The sequence below is a fragment of the Notamacropus eugenii genome, chromosome 1 (genome assembly GCF_028372415.1).
Source record: "Notamacropus eugenii isolate mMacEug1 chromosome 1, mMacEug1.pri_v2, whole genome shotgun sequence".
Lineage (NCBI taxonomy): Eukaryota > Metazoa > Chordata > Mammalia > Diprotodontia > Macropodidae > Notamacropus > Notamacropus eugenii.
Window position 1 is genome coordinate 276,176,324 of NC_092872.1, and position 25,001 is coordinate 276,201,324.

Genomic DNA, 25,001 nt, shown 5'->3' on the forward strand with positions numbered 1-25,001 from the left:
TCACGAAGAGTTTGAAACAAATCAACAACAACATCAACAAGATTGCAAGATTGTCAGCAAAATTCTTGACTGTGGAAAATGAAAGAGATTCATATTTGCCTTGAATTGGGTGTGAGAGGGTATGTGTAAACAACTGGTAATAATCTCTATAAAGAAGAACATTTAATGAATTGACAATTATTCACAAAAGATTTGTGCTGACTTAAGTTATTTTACGGTTTGGACATTGGCGCTGTAGGCCTCTGATTTGAACTACTACCAACACATGAGGAAGCCAGCAAGGGTGCACTTTACCTGGTATGTCTCCTGGAAATCCTGCATTTTTATGTTCCTTGTGAGTCACTGATTTACAGACACACACCTTCATTCCCCATTTCCAGCCAGAATGCATTCCTGAAATCCTTTCATGTTTGTTATTTTAGGAGTTTTCTTTATTAATGAACTCTTGAATATTGAAGAGAAAATTACTGGAAACAAAGCCAAGATATGTATCTTTTAGTCTGTGCAATCCACAATTCCATAGCTTATCAGCCTTACTAAAAAAGCACGGAATTCATATGTTTTGGTTTGGTTTCCTAATTGCTTTGAAAATGTTTCAACTGCTACATTTGTCCTGCCTTCATCTTATATTTGTGTCTGTAATTCCTGGTGGTCTCTGTTAATTAATTAGCATTGAAATGTCCGTATCAGAGAGCTGGTCTGAATAACTCAGCCACAAACTTTTTCTGGGGTGTAGGAAATATTGCCCAAGTGCGGTGTTAGCATTCCTTTGATGCTGCCAGCCAGATGTACTGCGGTGAGAGGACAGACCACTCTGTCCTATCCTGACAGAAAGTGAACCCCAATGATTATCAGAGTCTGGGTTTCCTTCTCTGCCTAACTGAGGTTGAACTTCAGATTGGGGCATAAAACTGTAACAGTTCATTGAAGCCCTTTGGAAGGATGTTTTAAACATTCATTTTCTTCCACATCTAATGATAATAGAATGAATATTATTTGTAGAAATCTCTTGAAACAACAACAAAAAATAAAGAGGCCTGTTTCATAGATATTTATGTGTGTGTGTGTGTGTGTGTGTATAATAGCATTGATAGCAAAATTAGTATTAATGAAGTCATTCAAATTATAAAGAGTATCACATTAATATAATTACCTTCCTCTCCTACCTGTCCTTCCCTACTACACCATGAAAGAAGGGAAGAGGGAAAGGAAAAAAAAAGAAAAAATGAAGGAAGCATATTATCCAAGCATTGGTGTAACCTTGGCTATGACTCTTTGGTGTTACCAGCTTCTTATTCTATAGCTTATGACTGAAGAATGAGAAAGGGGAAGCTTTAAAAATGCAAGAGGAGAGAGAGAGAAACAGAGAAAGATAGAGACAGAGAGAGACAGAGAGACAGAGACAGAGAGACAGAGAGAGAGAATAGAGAATTACTTGCTGAACTGAAAATGTGAAGACTTACCCTGTGGTCTCCATAAAGGTGAAATCAGTTTCAGAAAATGTGCCTCTGGGAGGTGTTTGACATTTCTAGATGCCTTTTACATTCTAATATCACCATTTGCACTTTTCATCATTTTCTTAAAGAAAAAAAAGTGGTTGCAAATTACAAACCTTTATCTTTCCAAACAAAATTACAAGGGAAATGGATGGAGAGGTGCCATTTTCAGTAGGAAGGTGTCTCCACAGGGACAAGGCCAGAATCAATTTAATCAACCAATCCATAGAAGACCATAGATGAAGATCAAAAGGGGAAGGAAATTTCCAGATTAGAAAGCATCTTCTAGTTCATCCACCAGAAGGCAATGTGGTGCATTGAAAAGGAGAAACAAAATAAAGTTCACTTTGCTTTCTTATTACCTTGAAGATCTTATTTTATTTCTCTTGGCCTCAGTTTACTCATCTGTAAAATGAGATGGTTGTTCTAGATGACATGTAAGAGCTCTTCCTGCTCCAAATGTTGGGTCTTATGAACAATCTCAAGATTATAGAGAAGAATGAGGCAGAAGTAGCTTGCTCAGAAGAGTAAAAGGGAAGAATTCAGCATGAATCCTGGGGTGTCTGGCTTCTTCGTGGTCCAAAAGACGCATTGTAAATTAGGGAAAGTGTTGAAAGTGGAGAAGAAGATAATGGCTTGAATCCTGCCTCTGACCCTTAATATTCATGTTATCTTGAGCAAATCACCACAGTTCACTGAAAGTCAGTTTCCTTATCTATACAATGGGGCTAATAAGATCAGAATGACCTACTTCATGGTGTTATTGGGAATGATGTGATATTCGATTTTGTATAATGTCCTCCCTTACATGCTAGATATCATCGTCACTGCCACTCAGTGGTTCCCTTTCTCTTTAATGTCTTCTCTTAGTTGTTTTCATGATGAAAAACATTCAGTTCATACATACCCATTTCCTTTCAGACTTCAACAGCCACTGTGAACATCGTGGTGACAGATGTAAATGACAATGCCCCCAGTTTTGATCCATATCTGCCAAGAAACTTATCTGTGGTTGAAGAAGAAGCCAATGCTTTTGTTGGACAAGTTAGGGTAAGTGGAAAACACTCAAGTACTCTAGATGATGGTGGAATTTATGTCAAGTCCCAATAATATGACTGCAATCGATTGCTTGATGCAATGTCTAAGAGCATCTGGGTATAAGCAAAGCATCTCAGAAAGTTCATTCATTTTCAGACCCCGGATTGCTGCTATCACAAGTGTATACTTGGAAAAGATGCATTATCTCACTGGAATGGGTACTCCCTTCACTACTGCAGAATAAAATTCATAGCTCAGTCTTAGAAATTCCATGTCTTTCCTCACATAAATCCTCCCTATCAATGCCTTAGAAACTTTTGCCAAAACCTTTTTAGACTGGATGGGGATCAGGGCAGTCCTCAGAATGCTAAAATATATATTTGATTAATTAATGAACATCGCAGTTTTGATAAATGATATTCTACAACTGTCTTACTTTCAAATAACAGATTATTCATCAATATAATATAGCTTACGTCTATTGTTTCAGTCTCTAGAGTTTCACGTGGTAAATGTGTACTTAATCCCTCTGACTTTATTACAAATCTTTTCAATTTTGTGAATAATATACTCTGATATTTAGATTTCTTATTTCAATAAGGTGAACAGCACTTCAATTGGTGAAAGTAACACCCTATGTACTCCTTATCCTATGCAATACTTATTCCTGCCTATGCATAAGTCATCACTATGGGGTGTCAGAGGTTTTCATTTCATCCCTTTAATATTTCATGGATTTCATTATAAATTACCAATGGTCCTTCTCTCTCTCTCTCTCTCTCTCTCTCTCTCTCTCTCTCTCTCTCTCTCTCTTTTTCTCTCAGACACACACATACACACACACACATACACATACTCACACACACGCAGTTTACGTCCTTTCCTGATCATGAGTATGGTCATGGTTCAGAAGACAACATAAGAATTTGGATCTGAAAGGGACTTCAGAGATAATTTGGCCCACCCCCACCTACCTCCATTTTAAAGTTAGCATTAATTAACTCCCAAAAGCACAAAGTGAGGGAATGACAGAGTGGAAATTCGTGGCCTGTCCTCTGATTTCAAGTCCAGTGCTTTTTCACCTGACCCATACTATCCTCAATGATCAGCTTTTATCCTAATTGGTATATATGGGCTGCCTTTACTAAGATACTCCGTATAACTCAGTGAATCTTTTTCATACTATTGAGATGCCATGTAAATATCATTCTTTGACATTGCAATCTCCTATGATCTGAAAAGCCATGTGAGCCACCAGAAAGCCCTAGTAGTAATGGGTTTGTTTTCTTTTATGACCAGGAGTAGCTTGGGATGGCTAAATTGTGTGTAATCCCTGTGTGATTCCCCAAATGCCATTTGGTCTGTTCTCATTCTCCTATCTTAAGTTTGAGTCCAAAACATTTGCTATTGCAAATTCAGGACCATTAGAAATGGACTGATAGACTGACCTAATGAGCTGCTATTTAATTATTTAATTTAATTAATGAGCTGCTATTAATTAATTAATTTAATTTAATTATGTGATCATGTCAATAATTTTAATCAATTTGCCATTTTACAGCTTTATTAAAAGAAACGTGATTTCCTGATTACATATGTACATATCTATTTTAAAAGGAAAATTATACAATAAATATTTACAGATTTTTGATCTGTAAAAATGTCTTGGATTCTCCATGATGACACTGCCTCTCCTGCCCTTATGAATTGGTACACACCATTCTCCATGTCTGCAAGGTGCTCCCTTCTATTTTCTATTCCCAGGGTCCCTATCTTCAGTCAAGATTCAGCTCAGGTACCACCTTCACTGAGAAGCCTTCTAGGATCCTTCTCACACTGAAGTGGTTTTCCTTGCTTCAGTTTCATTGTACAGTATTATCTGTCTGTGTGTGTGTGTGTGTGTGTGTGTGTGTGTGTACATGCACCGTATCCCTCAGTAGAATGTAAACTCAATGAGCACAAGATGTGTTTTTCAATTTCATTTTGTGACTCAGGTGCCCAGTACAGGTATAGATCAATCAGCACTTCACAAATGGTCATTGGTTTGGTTTGGGTCTGCCACACACAGCCACCAAGAGCTGGTCATTTTGTGATAGCTTTAAACTTTAGACCTTATAAACTTTCTGCAAAAGACCCAACTTTTTTGAGTTTGCGGCAACAAAATGTAGTCCTGAGTCAACACTGTGTCCTCTGAGCTCTGAGACAAAAGAGTCTGAATTGATTTAACCTGAGCTGCAAATATATTCCCATGGTGAGCACAAGATCTACATGCTCAGATTTTGCTGAGACAAAGGGGTAATAATTCATTTTGAATCCCTTACAGCCATTTCAGCATCATTAGTAAATCGAGGCTTTTAGATGGGGGAAGAAACTCTCATTCAGGAAGGAAAAAAAATCAATGTTTCCTTCAACGATACAACTTAATATTAAACAAAATAAATCAAAACCTTGGTGGCCTTGCTCTGATTAATGGGGCTGTCAGATCTCTGTATGGTAGCCCTAAAGAAGAAATGAGAATTTTTTAGGGCATTTTTTTAAAGCTTATCATGGCCTGAAACAAGAGCTTTCTTCTCCAAGTGCATCACAAGTGAGGTATATTATGGGTTCTCTCCATCAAAAACCACTAGAATATAAATACAGTATTGTATTCATGGAGGTCAGGAAAGAGTTGGCATCATTTTAAGTCGATCTATTTCAACAACACTAATAGGTCTTAATATTGAAGTCTCATCAACATGTGTGAATTTCTAGGAGGAAGATTCCCCTAAGAGTCAGACACATTTTTAACTATCAGGAAATAAATAAATTAGACTGACTCAGGATGATGGGCTGGATGTAACAATGGTACCCAAACTTTGGCAAGAGGTTGGGGATTGAAGCTGTGTCAGTTATCTGAGGACTAGTCTAACTGCAGTTCAGAGAGACCCAATAGGCTAAACCCCAGAGGATGAATTGTTTACTTATAATAACAACAATCATGGTGGATTACATTGGATCCTTCTGCAAAGTTTACAAAATGTTTTCTTTCCAACCTCACCCCACCACCACCATTCTACCACCCACCAAACCCCACCTCCCCAGGTAAGTTTTGCAAATATTATTAATCTAAATTTTACTAATAAAGAGAATGAGCCTCAGAGAAGATAAGTGACTTACCCAAGATCACACAGCTAATAATCAGAGTTGGAATTCCAACCCAGATCTCCCCTAACTTCAAGTCCAAGGGTATTCCCACTACCCTGAAATAATAATAGAGACAGCACATCCTTGTAAGAGTAAGTCACTTAACCTCTCAGTGCCCCAAATAACTCTTTTAAGTTGCAAATTCCTGAGCAGTTGATTGTGTGAAGTGGTAGAGGGAGTTTCTTCATTGGGAGTATCACATCACAATTAAATCACAGGACCAGAGCAAACAAAACACAACATGATCATAAATATTTATTTATTTAATTTAAAAAAATGTATACATGTTGTAGGACCCAGTACATACCAAGAATATTTGGGGAGAAACTGGAGCAGGAGACTGGGAGTTAGGTAGACTTCGGTTTAAATTATGCCTCACTTTCTAACTAGTGCTGTCCCTAGGCTAGTCACCTAACGTCTATAGCATCCTAGTGTTAGAACTGAAAGTGTCCTCTGAAGTCGATGAGTTCAATACTCTCGCTTTATATATAGAGAAAATGATGACTAAAGGATGCAATTGACTTGCCCAACATCACACCAATAAATCATCGACATCACACATCAATAAATGGCAGGAGTCAAGATTTGAATTCAAGACATCTGATTCAATTGCTCCAAGTTGGTTTCTTTTTTCATATATAAAAGACTATTATTAATATCTTGAGCAGTTATCTCAAATGAGATTATGTATGGAAAAGGAATTTTTTAACCTTAAAGTCATATGTTCATATCATTTACTCCCTCTATTGTATCATTATAATATCTGAAATTTTTATTCTACTTTAAGATTTGCAAAGCACTTACTAATAATGATCTTATTGGAAAAGCCACTAAATAGAACCCTAGCAAAAGCCTTTTTGTTTTTTAAGGATGAGTTGGTTGAATTCAAGAAAAAAAAAGACAACTCATTGACATATTGTCCGAAGTGTGGTAAAGTTTTCAGTCAAAGCATCTCTCGTTTCTATCTTTCTCTATATATGTGTGTATATATATAATATAAATATACATATGTGTGTGTGTGTGTGTGTATATATATATATATATATATATTACATATACAGTTTTCCTCATTTTATAGATGAGCACTTTCAAATGCTCATTGAGAAAATAGCCCAATGGGAGCTCTCTAATCATGCTCTCATGGAGGTTTTGTTATATTGGATGGCTGCAAGGAACTACAAAGCAGAAAAGTGGGGGTCCTCCTCCTTCCCATTATCTTTCCTTTTTAGTTTCTTTTTTTTATTCAGTAAAAATTTGAAGATTCAGAGAAAAATACTGTAAAACTGCCGAAGCTTGGAATAGCTCTCTGACCCATATAATTGTCACCTCATATGTCATCATTAATATAACTTTTAGGTTTATGTGCCTCAGTATTATAAATTATGGGTTCCTCCCTTTGTCACAAGCAAACCCTCCTCCTCAGCATGTAACCAACTTGGAGTTTTCCTTCTGAAACAACTCATGGAGAAGTACAAGGAGGCAATCTCCTATTTCTGCAAATCAAACCTCTTATTAACTGATAATTTTATAATGAGTGCTTATTAGATGTAATCTCAGTACCTTATTAAAATCATTTATATAATGCTCATTAAGAGCACCAGTAAACCAACAAATATGGCTTATAACTGTAAGAAGAGTGCTTTACATCAAAATGCTTATTAGTGTTATGGTCCTTGATATTCCCTGAGAAACAAGCAAAAGCTGTAACTTACTATAGCACCTTCAGTAGATCCAGAGATTCCTTTGATCAATAACATTCTCTGTGTCTTCCCTCGTATTTAGTTACCTGACATGCTACCATAATTTTCCTATCTCTTGGAACTGCTCAGGGAAAGTCAGTGTGGGCTAGGGACCTGGAATCAGAAAATGTCTCGAATCAGAAAATGTCTCGAATCAGATATTGCCCTTGTGATATACTAGATTTACCACCCATGAACAAGGCAGGAAATGAACAACTTTGAACCTAATTTTTCTTTTCTACAAAATGGGCATAATGTATTTACAAGATTGTTATGAGGTTCAACCATGAAATTATACGTGGACTGCTTCAAAGCATTTCTATAGGGTTATTTCCAGTCATTCTGATGCATATCTGGCCACTGGACCCAGGTGGCTCTGGAGGAGAAAGTGAGGCTGATGACTTTGCATAGCTCTGCCTCACTTCAATTCACTTGCCTGTCATGGCATCACCTCCCAGATATCATGGTACTCTTCAAGAATGAAGGATGAGCTACAGCAAAACAGTGACAAATCAATTTAAGCAATTATTATTAGGTATTTGTATCCTGTTCTGAAAACTGTCCATGGCTTTTCTAATCATTAAAGTCAATAATTAAAAGCTAACATTTATACAGCTCATTAAGATTAGCTTTAATCTCTCCTTTGATCCTAATGACAACTCACTAAGGTAAGTGGTACTAGTATCTTTTACAGATTGGAAACTGAGGCTGATAGGTCACAGAGCTGGTAAGTAGGCAATGAGATGATACTATGAATGGAGGACTGGTCTTGTAATCTGGTAGCCTAAATATAAATCTTTTCTTACACATTTACTACTATGTGAGTCTGTAAAAGCCATTTAAATTCTCATAGTTCCATCATCTGTAAAATGCAGGATAATAAGAATACCTACTTCTTATGACAGTTGTGAGGATGAAATGAGATAACATCCATGTATAGCTATGTATGCAAATAGAATTTGTAAACTCAAAAAGCTATATAAATACTGCTACTGTTGTTATTATATACTTGAGGTAGGATATGAATTAAATTCTTCCTCATTATGTCAAGCTATGCTCCATGGAGTATGTTAAGCTATCTTTCTAAGACCGGCATATTACCTACTTTTTCTTTCTATAGCTAAAATTAAGCTTTCTATTAAACATGGTTGATCCACTACTTCCTTCCTATCTTATCCCTTAAGTTTCCTGTGCATAAGGGTACTCTCGACTAGGGCTAAATGCTAATTTACAGGATTCACCATAATTTGTTCAAGCCAGAACATGCTTTGAGAACTTTTCATGAGTTTCTTTCATAGCCTTGTCAGAAATCATTTTCACACAACAACTTGATGAGAAGTCCCTTACAGAAAAGTTATGGTGGTTTGTAAATACAAATAACTCATATTTTAAATAGTATATTTTAATATGATAACCCTTTTTAGATCAAGAAATATATTTAAAGCAGTTTTCTCCACAGTCCCTAAGTTTTATCATGCAAAAGCTACAACACATAGATTTAAGATATGCTCTGGGAGAGAAATACATAAAAATGAATAGTTTGAATATATCAATGATATTTTTTCATAAATAATACATGCCTATGTAAATATGTTGCTTTGTACACAATAGTGGAACTGATAATGTGATGCTTTTTAGAACCATTCTTTTTTATTTCAATTGTATGGGAAATGTGTCTTCCATGTATTAGGCAGAGCAAAGTCAGGTATGGCAGCTGGACCTCTTCTTCAAATATTATTATCACTCTTAAAATATTTTTTGTTTACTATTCAAAGGTTATGATATTCAGGTGTAAAACAAGGCAAATTGCTTACTAGGGAAGAATCAAACTCACAAAAATCAGTATTGTGTTATTCTTTTTCAAATAATGCTTATCTCCCTAAGCACCAACAAAAAAGAGAAAGCAAAGTAAGATGAATACTTTAAGGAAGAAATTCCAAATTAATTATTTCATTTATTCAAGTTTCTATGATGTCTTTTAAGTTTTAAAACTCTTGACCTATAAAGAGAGATGACATTGGATACAATTCTTAGAACCCTGAAATCTCAGAGATTGAAGCTATAACAAAATTCACCCAGTCTAATTGAGTTCTTAGCACAGTTCATAGGACATAAGCACTTAATAAATGGTTATTGACTGACTGATAATCCATTACTGACCAAGAATTCCTTTGCACTATTCCAGACATAATGTTCTTTAGCCTTTTCATAAAGACCTCCAATGATGGTGAACCTACTACTACAAGAGATAGTCCATTGCAATTTCAGATAGCCCAGTGCAAGAAAGTTGTTTATTGTTTGTTTTTATATTAAAGCCTAAATCTGTCTCTTAGCCACATCTAGTTATTTCTCCTAGGCCTTCACTCTGAAGCCAAACAATAAATATAAACCTCCTTCCACATGAATGTTCTTAAGCTATCTATCTTGCCCTCTTCCATCCCTGACTCTGACTCATCTTTTCTCAGGCTAAATATCCCCAATTCTGTGGACAGATCTGCACATAGTAGGAACTCGCAGACCTTCGTTCTTCTCTTTGCCCACTTTTAAGTACTCTCTCAACTTATAATTTTATTCCTAAATTCTGTTGTCCACAATGTAATGAGACTCTCCCAGTGGAGTCTCTGCTGGGTAAATGTGACATAAGTCATGATGGCTTACGTCAACTTTATAATGGTGGTCACAGAAGGAACTCATAGAGATCATTAATTCCACATTCCAATAAATATTTGTATTATCTATTTTTAAATGGAAGTTCAGTTTAACTTCCAATTCCTTTATTCCATCTTTTCATTTATTGTTTTTGCTATGTTGAAAAGTTTAGAAAGATTTTGGTTATCATCTGTTTTATATGGCCATTCTCAACAGTGATAATAACAGAAGAAATCTATACGCTCTCATCATAGTTAACTGTCATCATGGGATGATATATCATCCCAGAATCATAGATCTTGTGCTAGAAAGCACTTCATTAGGCAGACGGTTCAACTTCTTCTTAATAAATAACATAACTGAGGCTCAGAACATTGAGTTCACTTACTCAGGGTCTTAAATGTTGTAGCAGAGCCGTGATTCAAACCAAGATCTTCTGACTCTGAGTCCACTGACCCACATTGCTTCTCCTATTATACATAGCCTCCCATTAATGCATTTTTGCATGTTTTATAAAAATAATCTGAAAGTAAGCAATCTATTATTATTCATTCAGTGAAACTTCCTCTTTCCAGACTCCACTGAATCCAGGTTTCTGCTATTCCAAGCAACTTCCCCTTCAATTCAGAGGCATATCTGTACTTAGAGGAGGCAGGGGTTGGGATTCAGGCATTGCCATATTATGACCTTAGAAGACCTCAATAGCCATTTTTACATACCCAGGAAGAATCCTGAAACATCTCTTCAAATTGTCCTGACTGTCCCTTCTCTAGATTACACACACACACACACACACACACACACACACACACACACACGTATGCACATGCACATGAAGACCCTTCAATCAATACATATATATGAGGTATTTATTAGATTTGCTTATTTCCTCACATATACAATGGAGGGGTTGTAACAAATGGTATCCAGAGAGGGGGAAATCGTTGCATAGCTAGTTCTGTGCCATCCAGTTTTGATCTATAGCTTGAGCAGACCTTTCTAAATGGTTGCACAGGCCATGTCATCTGGCTTCCTCTGGATGGGAGGGGCAGCTTGCTTGTGGTACTCCTGCAGGGCTGTGACCATCAAGTGGATCATGGACCTCTGGCTCTTTCTGAGCTATCTGGGAGAAAATGGACGTTCTGCTTAGCACACTGCTCATTATTTCTTGCAACCAGGAAGCAGTTCAGGTACAACTTGTCTGATCACACACAGAAGCAAATGCCCAGAAGCACAGCACCCAACACTTTCAAAAACATGGTTCACTGCCCTTTTTATGCCTGAAGGATCTTTAATATTATCACTGTGGGTGTGAGTACCACTGGCTCAGATTGTCACTCTCCTTTGTCTCACAAAATGGTTGTTATTAATTTGGCCAGAATTTTGACTAGCGTACCTAGTCATCTTAAGACAGCAGAAATACTTAATGCCCATCAGTGGTCCTATAGTGCTATTCCCTTCTGACCATTCCCTTCCTAGGGTTAGCCAGAGCTTACTCCTAAGGGAACCTTCATAACCCTGGCTCATTGGTGCTCCTGATGAGGTACCAGGGAAGACTTTAGCCATCACATTCATCTCACCAGCTGCTTACCTTGGCCTGGACTCCATTGTGATCATGCTCCAGGAAATCTCATCACCAGGAAAGTCATCAATCTGCAAGATTGCATCAGCTTTGGTACTCATGCTTCATCTGTACCTTTAGACCCTTCTGACCATCTGATTAGAGGCTGGCAAGTGGAGCCAAGAAGTTCTCCCCAAAACTCCATTAGCACAGACCAGCCATCTCTTAATTTCCCACCAGCTGCTCTTCTTAAACTGGACTCCATCATGTCTCTTCTTTCTCCCTCTATCTCCTCCTTGTAGCTTTGTGTGAATGTGTATGTGCGTGATTGTCTCTCATTAAATTGTAAGGTCCTTGATGTTAGAGACTGTCTTTTATTTTTACCTACCTTCTCTTTAGCCTAGTGCCAGACACATAGTAGTTACCTTATGCATGTTTATTGACTGACTGACTGACATTTTGCAATGCCCTGTGCTAGAAAATCATTTATTTCATGAATCTTAGTAGCCAGCCCATCTATTGTGTTGAAAGTGTTGGGTTCTGTGCTTTTGGGCATCTGCCTCTGTGTGTGATCAGACAAGTTGTACCTGAACTGCTTCCTGGTGGCAAGAAATAATGAGCAGTGTGCCAAGCAGAACTTCCATTTTCTCCCAGATAGCTCAGAAAGAGCCAGAGGTCCATAATCCACTTGATGGTCACAGCCCTGCAGGAGTACCACAAGCAAGCTGCCCCTCTCACCCAGAGGAAGCCAGATGACATGGCCTGTGCAGCCATTTAGAAAGGTCTCCTCAAGCTGTAGATCAAAACTGGATGGCACAGAACTAACTATGTGACAATTACCCTGTCTCTGGATCTTAGAAAAACATAGCTTTTAGTCCAGCCCAGATATGTCCAAGAATCCTCTCTCCAAGTAGCCAATCCACGGTTCTGTCCATCTTGACCTGAGAAACGCCTGGGACAGAGAGTCCACTTTCCCCACAAGCCCTTTGCTTCACTCTAGTCATTAAGAAATTGTTGTTTTTGTTTTTGCTTTTTTTGGGAGAGAAGGATATCAACCCTCAGCTGGTCTCTCTTCAACTTCCACCCATTGTGTGCATGGCCTTAGGAAACCAAGCAGAAATCTAAGCCCTTTTGCAGGGGACAACCTTGAGAATATGTGAAGACAGCCCTGCGCCATCCCTTCTCTGGATAATCGTTCCCAGTTCCTTCCTATAATGAACATTTGACAGGATCTTAAAGCCCTTTATCTCACTGGTCACCCTCCTATCAGTGTTGTACATTTTATCTCAGTGTTCATTAGTAAAAAGAACATGATAGAACTAGATGAGGACACTAAGCAAGGTGATTAATCCCTCAATTACTTCTGTAATTCTGTTACATCACAGAGAAGCTGTTTCTCTGTACCAATGGAGAGAGTTAAAAAAACAAAAACAAAAACAAAAAACCAAAAAAAAACAAAAAACAGGAGTTACCTTCACAGATTAGATTACTTCTCCAACCTCCCTCCTCCTCTAAAAAGACCTATTTCCTTATCTACTTTCTCTCTCTCTCTCTCTCTCTCTCTCTCTCTCTCTCTCTCTCTCTCTCTCTCTCTCTCTCTCTCTCTGCCGCCCTGCATCTCCCTCCCCCCACTCTGACCTCTTTCCCATCTGCTCCATGCATGAGACTCAACAGCCCAAAGAAATGGAGAGTTGAGACAATTCAGGTGCAATGTGGCAGAGTAAATAGCTCAATTAAATGCCAGTTAGGCTTTCACATAAATAGCTAATTTGGGAATCATTGTGTTTTATTATCCTTCATTTAATTTTTACATCCCTAATGAAATGGTCAGAGGAATCCCATGTTGCTAACTTCCTCCATCTGATCTTCTGTGGGTTCCCTAGATCTCCAGGTATCTACTTCATTCTTATTTACTTCTTTTCCTTCCACACTTGTCACTTTTGCAGGTGAAAGCTGGAATATAGGCAAGAAAGGATAATGAAAGCCATAGCAAATAAAGTGTTCTGGAGTACCCAAATCTCTCCAGATAATAGGAAGAGTAGTGTGTGTGCATGTGTGTGTGCTCACACACATAACTATCTATACTTATCATATATAAATTACAAGGCAAAAACAGGAATTCATTCAAAGATTGAACCAATTTTCATATTATACACAAACATAGATCTAAAGGTGGAAAGGACCTTCAAGGTCCTGAAATGTATTCCCTTCATTTTTCAGAGGAGGAAACTGAGGCCCAGGGAGATGAAATTGCTGATCCAGCAATAGACCCAGGTCTCTGTTTCCAAACCCAGCAATCTTTCTCTAATACCACACTTGTGAATCTAGAGTATTTCAGAATTAAAGCATAGAATCCTGCATTTGGAAATACTTCATTGATCTTAGCCAACATTCCATCCAATGTAGGTATTGCCTGCTGAGATGATTTTATGTCCTGAATCCAGTGTTCTTTTTAAAGAAGCATGTTGCTTGCCATTGGATTCTTTATGTGCCTTACTGGAAATGAGATTAATTATAATTGTGCCATTTGTCTCTCTTCTCCCAACTGGCATTATCACAAAAGAATTTAAGATGAGTTTCTCTTGACTTATAGTGAACTTCTACAAGTCTATAGTATTTTCTTTTAAATGCACTCGGACCACCAAGACACAGACACAAACCAAATAAATAATTTTAAAATTTATATTCATTAGATTTTATGTAGAGCCATGTTGCTACCTACTGAGGGTAAAGAGTGTGTGTGTGTGTGTGTGTGTGTGTGTGTGTGTTTGAACTTTGGGGGAATGATTTTTTTTTTCTCATGAGGTGAAGAATTTAGGGATGTGAAGGAAATTCTTTCACATTTCCCTCAAATAAGTAATTTGTATTGGTCACAACAGAAATAGTAATATCATCAATAATCATAACATTGGCACCTCACTTGATGCACCTGGTGGTATAGTTAATAGAGACCTAAGTTCATAAGCAGCCTCAGACATTTACTGGCTGTGTGATTCTGGGCAAGTCACTTAAATGCTTTTTGGCTCAGTTTCCTTTTCTATAAATGGGTATAATAATAGCGTACATGTTATAAGGTTGTTGTAGGGATCAAATAAGATAATATTTGTAAAAAGTACTTGACATACTGCCTGGCTCATAGTAGGTGTCATGTAATTCCTTATTCTTTTCTCGTTTCTTTATTTCCTTTCATTTGTATAGTCCTTAAACATTTTGCCAGTGCTTTCATACATTGTGGATTCATAAGAGAGATTGTCTGTGAAGTGTTCTGAAAATGTTATTGCATAACGTTAATAGCAATTATTGTTGTTATTTTTATTTTGCGTGATTCTATATTATGATAATAGTCTCCCAAATATCCAGGACTTTCTCTTAGAATCTAAGCCCCAGGCCAGTTTGAAGAGTCTATATTGGAATAACCAGACAGAAAACCCTACAGTTTTGTGACCTTGAACCTGCAGAGATTTCCAGCTGATTGATAGTGGCTGGTTCATGAACAGTTGCCTGGAACTCTAAACAGGAGCAAACTTATAATTGTGTTGCTTGTACCCAAACCTAGGACAAGAAATTTCAGTTTACAATAGAAGGACAACATTAAGGGTTTGTCCTGGATTAGATCACTTTGGGAAGACTGAGAGCTTATAAATCCCTAGCCTGAGACATACATTTCATTCTGGGAGATTATAATACTTGCTACACTGAAAAACCAGTAGCAAGACCCCCAAAACTACTCAAAAACTGGACCAAACATGTTGCAGGCATTCCCTCCAGAAACGTGCTGGGCCTGGCCCCAAATGTAATGCTGAAAGGATAACAAAAAGAAACCCATCCTAAAGTATCTGTGACATTATAGGCCCTTAATTCCTTGTTGCATTGAATTTCTGAAACTTCAGTTACATTAGGGTTGATTCTCCTATTAGTCAAAGATTTTTAGAATTCCTATTCCATGGACTACTTACTTCTAGACATAAAGTATCTTGTGTTAGGCTGTAGGGTCACAGGGTGGCATGGTGGATAAAATGCAAGATTTGGACTCAGAAAGACCAGAGTTCAGGTTTGCCTCAGACATTTACTTGCTGTGTGATCCTGGTCAAGTCGTTTAACTTCTTCATGGCTCAGTTTCCTCATCAGTAAAATCAGGATAGTAATGGCACCTACTGGGTCTCTAGGTGGTCCAGTGTATATAGAGCACTGGGTCTGGAGTCAGGAAGTCCTCATCATCCTGAATCCAAATGTGACCTGTTAGCAAGTCACACTGACAAATGTCACACTGTTAGCAAGTGCTAACTGTGTGATCCTGGGCAAGTTACTTAAGCCTCTTTGCCTCAGTTCTTCATCTGTAAAATGTTTTGGAGAAGGAATGGCAAACCATCCCACGATCTCTGCTAACTGAACCCCAAATGGGATCACAGAGTCAGACATGGCTGAAAAATGACGACAAAAACCATCACTTATATCACGGAATTATTGTAAGAGTCAAATAAAATTGCACACATGGTGCTTTGCAAGCCTTAAAGTACTACAAATGTGCTTGTTATCCAGACAGTCAAAGTCAGCATTAGACTTTAAACATAGGTCTTCCCACTCCATACCCAGCTCTCTTTTTTCCCTGTAGGACATACACTCTAGATACTATTGTGGCTCTTTTTTGGGTCTTTTTCTGGTGATTTACTCTTTATTCACCTGTATCCAAGACAAAAGATTTTCAATTCCAAAAGTTTATTTCAATGTACTATCACAAGACAAGTTTATTTATTAGCTGTTCTTGTTTAAACGGAGTAAGAACAGAAGTATTCTTCATCAAAGGCAATGAGATCCTCCTCTATTCATGTTTTGAAACATCTCAGTTTTAAAGAGAATTGCTTCGCAGAAAGTCAATGATCAATGAGAATGTATTTTCTTTCTTCTAATAATTTCCGGACTTTTTAAAGTTGAGAAACATACCAAAAACTGTATTTTTTAAATTTATTATCCATAACTAACTTTAATCATACATGTAGTTATTTTTCTGAATCATCATATAAATTTGAGGATGTTACATTTATTGATTTAGAATGCTGAGTTTTCCAAAAAACATCTACATCTAACAAATGCACAAATTACAAGAGGAACTTTTGGTTATAAAACTTTTCTTTCAGTTTTGTTATGATCACTAAGAAAAGGGGCAGTCTATCCTTTTAGCTCCAATCCCTTTGAAATGACTTTAGCACAAGAAAAGTTATGTATTTCACAATAGCACAAAATGCCTTGTGATCTGACCCCATATCTTTTCACAATTTGAGAAAGAGAATTCTTTTTAATGGACTTTCTTTCTTTCTTTATAAAATTGATCATTCTCGTAACAATGTGAAAAACCTAAATGTAGCCCCTCATTTATATTGCCCCATACAAGTGATTGTCTGTGAAGCCTGAGATGTGTACAGATTGCACTCGGGGCCAAATGTTTTATTTGTGCTTGTTGACCTGTATTTCATCCTGACATAGCTTAAGCTCCATTAGTTTTAAGTCCTGGATAATCTTTTTTTTTACTTTATGACACTGCACTTTTTAAAAGCCTGCCAGTTGTATTGAAAATTTCTTTTGATGTGTTATTGACATCAATAGGTTTGCAAAGTAACCTATCTTCCCTGATTTGAACTTTCTTTTATTTGGAGGGTAGGGGAAGGGACAGAATGTTCTCTTGCAACAATTGTACTTAAAAATATCCAATGATTTTTTTATCATTGTTTCACAGCTTCCAAGATGGTGTCACCTTGGAAGCAGTGTATGAGTAGGGTACCAGTTTGAAAAATAGTGCTCTACACTCATTTTCTCCTGACCAGGCATTCTCTGACAAATGAGGCCATGGTGCCATCATTGTGAATTACCCTCTATGATAGTTTGCAAATGAATTTAAAATCTAGAATTTTTTCCTAGACTATATTAGTCTACTTAAGGAAGAGATCCAGAGTCTGACCCAAGAAGACAAGAATTTTTCCACTTCCCCAAGAATTAGTGCCTCAATCAAAGCCACCATTTTTCTGTCCTTTTCATTGTTCAGAATCTATAACTTCTTGGCCCAAGTTGTGTTGGAGTTGCTACAATATTTATCATTTATCTTATTTCTTTGCTTAATTTGTTTAATTTAGGCTAACCACTCCATGATCTGACCACACACATTTAGCTATTTTTCAAAGGACTTCTACAGACAGAGTTAAATTATCCAGTAATCTGAATTATCTCATTGTCCAAGATTTAGCAAAGTTAGAGAGCATGTGAAAAGCTTAAAATGTTTCCAAAATAAAGCCATGTTATTAAATATATATATATGCATGTATACATATATATTTACATATATATATCTGAGCATATACATCTATGTGTATATGTGTATGTGCATAGTGTGTTTGCATATAGATGCCTCATATGTGTATACATATGTATATATATGTATTCATATATGTACATATACTTCTAAATATTCCCATATATATATATAAATCCTTATATCTAATACTATATTTCACATTTATTCCTATTTCTCTGTTTACATTAACACTCTATAACTGTCTTTTCTCTCTCTGCTGGTATTTCTGTGTTTTTCTCTCTCTCTCTGCTAATAATGCCTAAATTTACCCTTCCTGCCCCAAGCTCTCTTCTGACCTGTAATCTCCTGTCTCTAACTGCCTTTCAGACATGTCCTACTAAATGTCCATTAGACATTTTAGCATCAGTATACCCAAAACAGAGCTCATCATTTTTCTCCCAAACCTCTGCCCTTACCTTACCTATTGTTGTAGGGAGGCAACACAATCCTTCCAGTTCCTTAGGCTCATAACTTTGGAAGCATCCTGGATTTCTCACTACCTCTCACCTGCACTCCATATGTCAAAACTGTAGCCAAAGTCTGTCAATTTTACCATTGCAACATCTCTTGAATATGCCCCCTTCTCTTCTCTGATACTACCACCCTTCTTGAGTAGTCCTTTATCACCTCAGTACTAGCTTTTTGCAATAGCTTGCCAGCGAGTTCTCCTGCCTCAAATCTCTCCCCACTCCAATGCATCCTTCATTTAGCAACTAAAATGATTTTCCAAAAACACAGGTCTGATCATGTCAGTGCCCTCACCTACTCAATAAATTCCAGTTTCTCACTATTATCTCCAGGAACAAATACAAAATGCTCTATTTGACATTCAAAGCCATTCATTACCTTCTCCCCCTCCTACCTTTTCAACTGACTTATACTTTACTCCCTGTTACATACTCTCCCATCCAGTGACACTGGCCTCCTGGTTGATCCACAAACAAAACGCTCCATTTCTTGACCCTAGGCATTTTCTCTAGCATTCTTCCAAAACTGTAATGCTTTCTTTCCTCTAGTCTGACTAAAGAATTCCCTGACTTCCTTTAAGTCCCAACTAAAATCCCACCTTTTATAGGAAGCCTTCCTTAAGCTCCCTTAATTCTAGTTCTTTTTTTTTTAAAAAAAATTCCTATTTATTTGGTATATAGCTTGTTTGTATACATCTGTTTGCAAATTGTATTTTTCACTAGGTTGTAGAATCTTTAAGGCCAGGGACTATATTTTTGACTTTTCTTTTTGTATCCCCAACTCTTAGCACAGTGCCTGGAACAGAGTAGACACTTAACAAATGTTTATTAAATGAACGTTGATCCACATGTTTATAGTCATCTAAAGCTTTGTGTGATTAAAGGAACCTCTGTTGCTTTTGTTTTATGCTTCCCCCTTCACTAAGGAAAAGAAGAAAAGCCCTACACCACTGACAGCTGCTTTGGAATTGTTTCAGAGCCATTATCCCCTAAAAGAATCATGACTTGATGGGAAGCCTTGTCTCTACGTCCTTAGTTCAGCTGGTCCTCAGACAGCAAAGAAAATCTTTCTTATTGTCAATGGTAGAAGGTCCCAAACAGGTCCTAAAGAGCTGAGATCAATTGCACATTGTCACTTGATCCAAACACTTATTTGGGAACCCCTTTCTACTAGGCATATTATTAGTCTTACAGGAAAAGAAGGTCTATTTTAAGGAGCAATATCTAGGAATATTTTATGGCAAAGGACTTTGACTTTAAGTCAAAGCACGGATCTGTCTGCATGTCAGAATGATGTACACCAAGATATGCTCCAGTACTATCTTAGATGGCTCCTCTGATTCAAGAACACGACTACAGTCATCAATTTTGAACATTCTCTTTACCTCTATTTCAAGACAGCTCCTTTAGTTTCCCTGCTAGTTTAGGTTTACATGAATATGTACTCAAGTAGGCTTTAATATTATTAAGCATAACAGAGCAGGGATTCTGATTTTAAAACCAGCAATTAGAGCTGAGCATGGTTGTATTAACTCTACTGGGCTTTCATCTCATCTGTCATCCTTGGAAAAGATAATGCTATCCTAGCAGGGTGGAAAACGGATGTTGTCAATGCTCACATTTTATTCACTGATGACTTTAAACCTTCTACTATTACCTGACAGGTTGAACTTCAGCGAAATATATTACAAAGTCAGAATTTGTCTCTGTAGAACTGGTTATATTATGCATAACAAGCAAGAGGCTTATTTTTCTCTGTAATAGAAATGCCTTTTCAACAATTGAGTCTTTTATTGATATATAGTCATTTATTTAAATATCCACTTTACCCTTGTCAGCACACCCTGAGACCATGAATGCAAAATAACCTTGCTCCACTACTCCCCCTGATGGTTACGCTTGTACCTTTAAGTCTGCTTCAATCTGGAAAACCAAATGAAGGTAATAGTGTTGGACCACAATCCCACCATCTGCCTTTTGGTTACTTATTTCTATAGGCAGAACCACCAGCGGCTGACTATGCTGCTTTAACATTTCGATGAGTCTCTGTTTACACAGACATGAACCATCACATCACTGGTCTACACAGAACCTCAGCAATCAATGAACCTCAGGGTCCTTGTGCTTGGTCAGTGTCATATAGCATAAAAAGGGCTGGAGCTGGAGGTAGAAAGACCAGGCTTTGAATTCCACCTCAGATATAGCTTTGGGAATCCAACCAAGTCATTTTACTGCTCTTGGATTCAATTTCCCTACTTATATAATTAGGAAACTGAATGTCCTCAAAGCTGCCTAAAATCTCTAATTGAAAGATCCCTTTATCCTTGCCCTTCTCATAGCTAAGCAAGAATATTTTGCATTATTATTTATTCACATTTGCATAGCACTCTAAAGATTGCAAAACACTTTTGCACATACATTTTTTTTTTTATCTTCACAGCAACCCTGGAGCTAGGTGCCATTATTGACAAGTGAGCCAACTGAGACTCAGAAGGGTTTGCCCAGGATCACACAGCTAATAAATGTCTGAGGCAAGATTTCAAGAAAGGTTATTCTGACTCTAGCTGAGCACTAAATATCTGTCATGCTGCCTCTAAAATATCCCTCATCGTCAGTCATTCAAACTTTGAGTAAAACTTTCCAGTGTGGACACCCACTATCTCATGAGTGAGTCCATCCCACTTTGGGGCAGTTCAAATTGTTAGAAGGTTTATACTGCCCTCCCTCCTCCTCCCAACTCCCACTGAGCCTAGATTTGCTTCTTTGCAATATCCACATATTGTTCCAAGTTCTGTCCTCTGGGATCATGAAACACAAACCCAATCTCTTTATGACATGTGTCTTCATTTCAGTCATTCATTCCATCTTAAGTATTATTTTCTTTCCCAGTTTAAACATTCCTTTTTCCTCCCTTGCAGCTACGAATAACATAATGACAAAAGTTCACCACTGCCATTGTTGTCTTTTTCTGGACACATAGAGCCTATCAGGTCCTTTCCTCAGAGATGACTCCTGGAATTAAACATCATAATCAACATTTGATCTGAGCAGATCAGAATAGAGTTAAATCAAACCAAGCCAACAAGTATTTATGAAGTCCCCTCCTATGAGTCAGATAGTGTGATAAGTGCTGGAGATACAAAGAAAGGCAAAAAAGGTTGTTCTCAAGGAGCTTACAGAACCACATGCAAATAACTATGTGCAAACAAGATGTAAACAGGAGAAGTTTGAGGTAATCTCAGAGGAGTGGCACTGGCATTAAGGGAGATTAAGAAAGATTTCTTATGAAAGGCAAGATTTTAGTCAAGACCTGAATGAATCCAGGGAAGCCAGGAAGCCGAAGGCATTCCAGGGATGCAGGCTAGCTAGTCAGGAGACAGAGTATGCTGTGCAGTATTTGTCAAATGAGGCAGCATCACAAGACTGTACAGTACCTGGAAGACAAGGAAACTAGTCCAGTACTTTAAAATTTAAGATGATGTCAAGGAGGGATTATTTCATGATTTGTACTTATCCTCAATGATCAGCACAGTGCCTGGCTTATAGTAAGTGATACAAGCTTGTTAACTGATTCATTGATTACATTCAATTCCTTCCCTGGATCTGGGTAAGAAGACAATGACTTCCTTCATTGTCATGCTATAATGTTGATTCCAATTAAGTTTACAGCCAAACACCTAGATGTGTGTTTTTCTTTTCAGATGCATTGGGGGAGGGAGAAGGGAACAAAGATTTCATGCATTACCTACTATGTGCTGGGTACAATGCTAAGTACTATAAATAGTACCCGTCTGTCCAGGCCATTTTATCATATCTTTACATTCTGTGATTTTTGTCCATATCTTTCCTGAAGATCATCTTACTTATCTCCTGAGGAACTTCTATACTCATCAAGAAAGAACAGTTAAAACTGAACATGGGACAACAGATTAGTTTAATATGGGAAAAGGAGTGCTACAAGGCTGTATATTGTCCCCTTATTTAGGGGTGCAGTGAATAGAGCACCAGTGCAGGAATGAGGAGGACCTGAGTTCAAATCTCACCTCAGACACTTGACACTCACTAGCTGTGTAACCTTGGGCAAGTCACTTAATCCCAATTGCCTCATCCTGGGTCATATCCAGTCATCCTGATGAATATCTGGCCATTGGATTCAGATGGCTCTGGAGGAGAAGTGAGACTGGTGACCTGCACAGCCCTTCCTCACTCAAAACAAAGTCAAGCGCAAGTCATGTCATTATTTCTCTGATGACATGGTCTTCTTTGGCAATGAAGGAAGAACACACACACACACACACAAACACAAACACACACACACAGAGTTAACTTGTAGGCAGAGTTCATCATCTAAAATGTTAGGCTGAATGAATCAAAAGCCCGAATTCAAGTTGCCAGGAGAAATCTCAGATATGCAGATATGCGCTCTGAAGGCAGAAAGTGATGGGGAATTAAGAAGCCCCTTGATGAGGGTGAAAAATTAGCTTGAAGTTTAACATAAAAAAGCATTCTTGGCAACTGGTCCCATCATTTCCTGGCAAATAGAGGGAGAACAAACAAAAGCAATATCAGGTTTTGTATTCTTGAGCTCAACGATCACTGAGGATGGTGACTGTGGCCATGCAATTAAAAGGCGCTTTCTCCTGAGAAGGAAAACTATTGCAAATTTTGATAAAAAGCAGAGACATCACCTTGCCAACATAGGCTGTATAGTCAAAGCTATGTTTGTTTTCCAGTAGCAATGGCTTTGAGAGTTGCTGTACAAGGAAAGCTGAATGCTATAGAATCAATACTTTTTGAATTGTGGTACTGGAGAAGAAGACTATTGAGAATCACTTGAACATTAAGGATATCAGATCAGTCAACATGTAAAGAAATTAATTCAGACTATTCACTGGAAGGTTAAATACTGAAAGTGAAACTTAAATACTTTGGCCATATAATGACAAGATGAGACTCATTGAAAAGACCCTGATGTTGGGAAAGATTGAAGATAAAAGGAAAAGAGGATGATGAAAGATGAGATGGATAGATAGTGTCATAGAAACAGTGACCATGAACGTGGACAGACTTTGAGAAATAGTGGAAGATAGAAAAGCCTGTCATACCATGATCCATAGGTCACAAAGTTGGACACAACTGAACCACAACAACAATGCAAAACCAGTTTTGGATAAATGCCTGTTGATGACCATCAAGATTCCTTCTAGTTTTAAATCTATGATCCTGTGATCTATTTCCCCCAAAATAATAATAGTAACAATAATAATGATGATGAGTAATCATTTATGAAATATTTAATATGAAGCAAGTATTGAATATACAAATAAAAAAACCTCAACATGTGCTCTTATTTGCTGTGTTCCAGAGCACTCTGGTAGACACTGAGGAGAAACATGATATAGATATAACATGGCACCTAATCTAAAGGAAGTTGTAGTTTAGTGGGACATGATTTTTGCCCTTAAATCTCATTGCTCCCTTGATCTAACTTTCATCCACGTTCTCTTAGGACTCTTCAATTTGTCCTTTTCCATGGATTCTTTACCAACTGCCTAAAAATGTAATCAGCTCTCTCAAGTCATAAAAAGACTTCCCTTAAATCTTTCAGATCATGTAGGTACTTATTAATCTCTCCCCACATGTAGGTGGATATATATGTGTGACTATATATGTGTACATTAATATGCATACATATGGACACATGTATGTGTGCATATATTCCATAATCCCATGCTGCCTTCTCTCTACCAATAGTTCCTTCACTGATCCTTTGATGACTAGCTTCTGTTAATTAAAACTGTTAAGGGATATGATAACAGCTATATTCTCTGATTATTGGATCTATCCAAACACATGGACTAAAACCAGTTTCATGGTGAGCAACATGTCTGTAGTACCAGCCTCCAGTGTGCAGAGTCATTTACAAGAATAACCTTAGGTCAAAGGATATTTCCTTGGAATACATTTTTCTTTCTTGTTGCTTCAAACAGGATTGCCTGAGGATGAACTAGTACCTTGAACCAGTAGCCAATCTCTTTTTTCCTAAGAAATGCTAAAACTATTACATGGTCATGTTGACTGGTAAATATAGCTGTCCTTTATCCTTCTTTTTTATTGAATACCCAAGTTATTGCATAGGATTCACTCTGGGGGTGTGGGATGGGTCATGCATTTGGTCAGTAGCCAAAATATTTTACAGAGGAAAGACAGAGGGGAAATGAAGTATAGATACTGATATTCCTGTAAACTTTCTAAGAGCAGGGGTTACTTCATGTTTGGTTTGGTTTTCTCAATGATTGATTGATTAAGGGGTTGGCAGAGGATCTGCAGCAGGGATGAAAAGCTGGCATCTCTAAATGAGTGATTTGGAGGAGTGGTAGGAGGTCAGTGATCACCTACAGATACTTTGGTTAAGTTAAAACTTGAGTTAGAACTTGTGACTTCCTATCAGTATCACAGTCCCATCTCTATAGCTTCTCCCTGAACAGTGGAGTGTTTATAGTCAGCTTGTATAACTGCTTATCT

General features: G+C 37.6%; 1 protein-coding gene across 2 annotated transcripts in view; it reads left to right on the forward strand.

Moving 5' to 3' along the window:
- The window catches only part of PCDH15 (protocadherin related 15), a 2,324,555-nt gene that overhangs the window by 2,034,986 nt on the left and 264,568 nt on the right, over positions 1-25,001 (forward strand). For both annotated transcript variants that reach the window (XM_072628920.1, XM_072628919.1), the window contains one exon: positions 2,418-2,546. In XM_072628920.1, the coding sequence (XP_072485021.1) occupies positions 2,418-2,546 (129 nt within the window). The remainder of the gene's footprint in view (positions 1-2,417; positions 2,547-25,001) is intronic.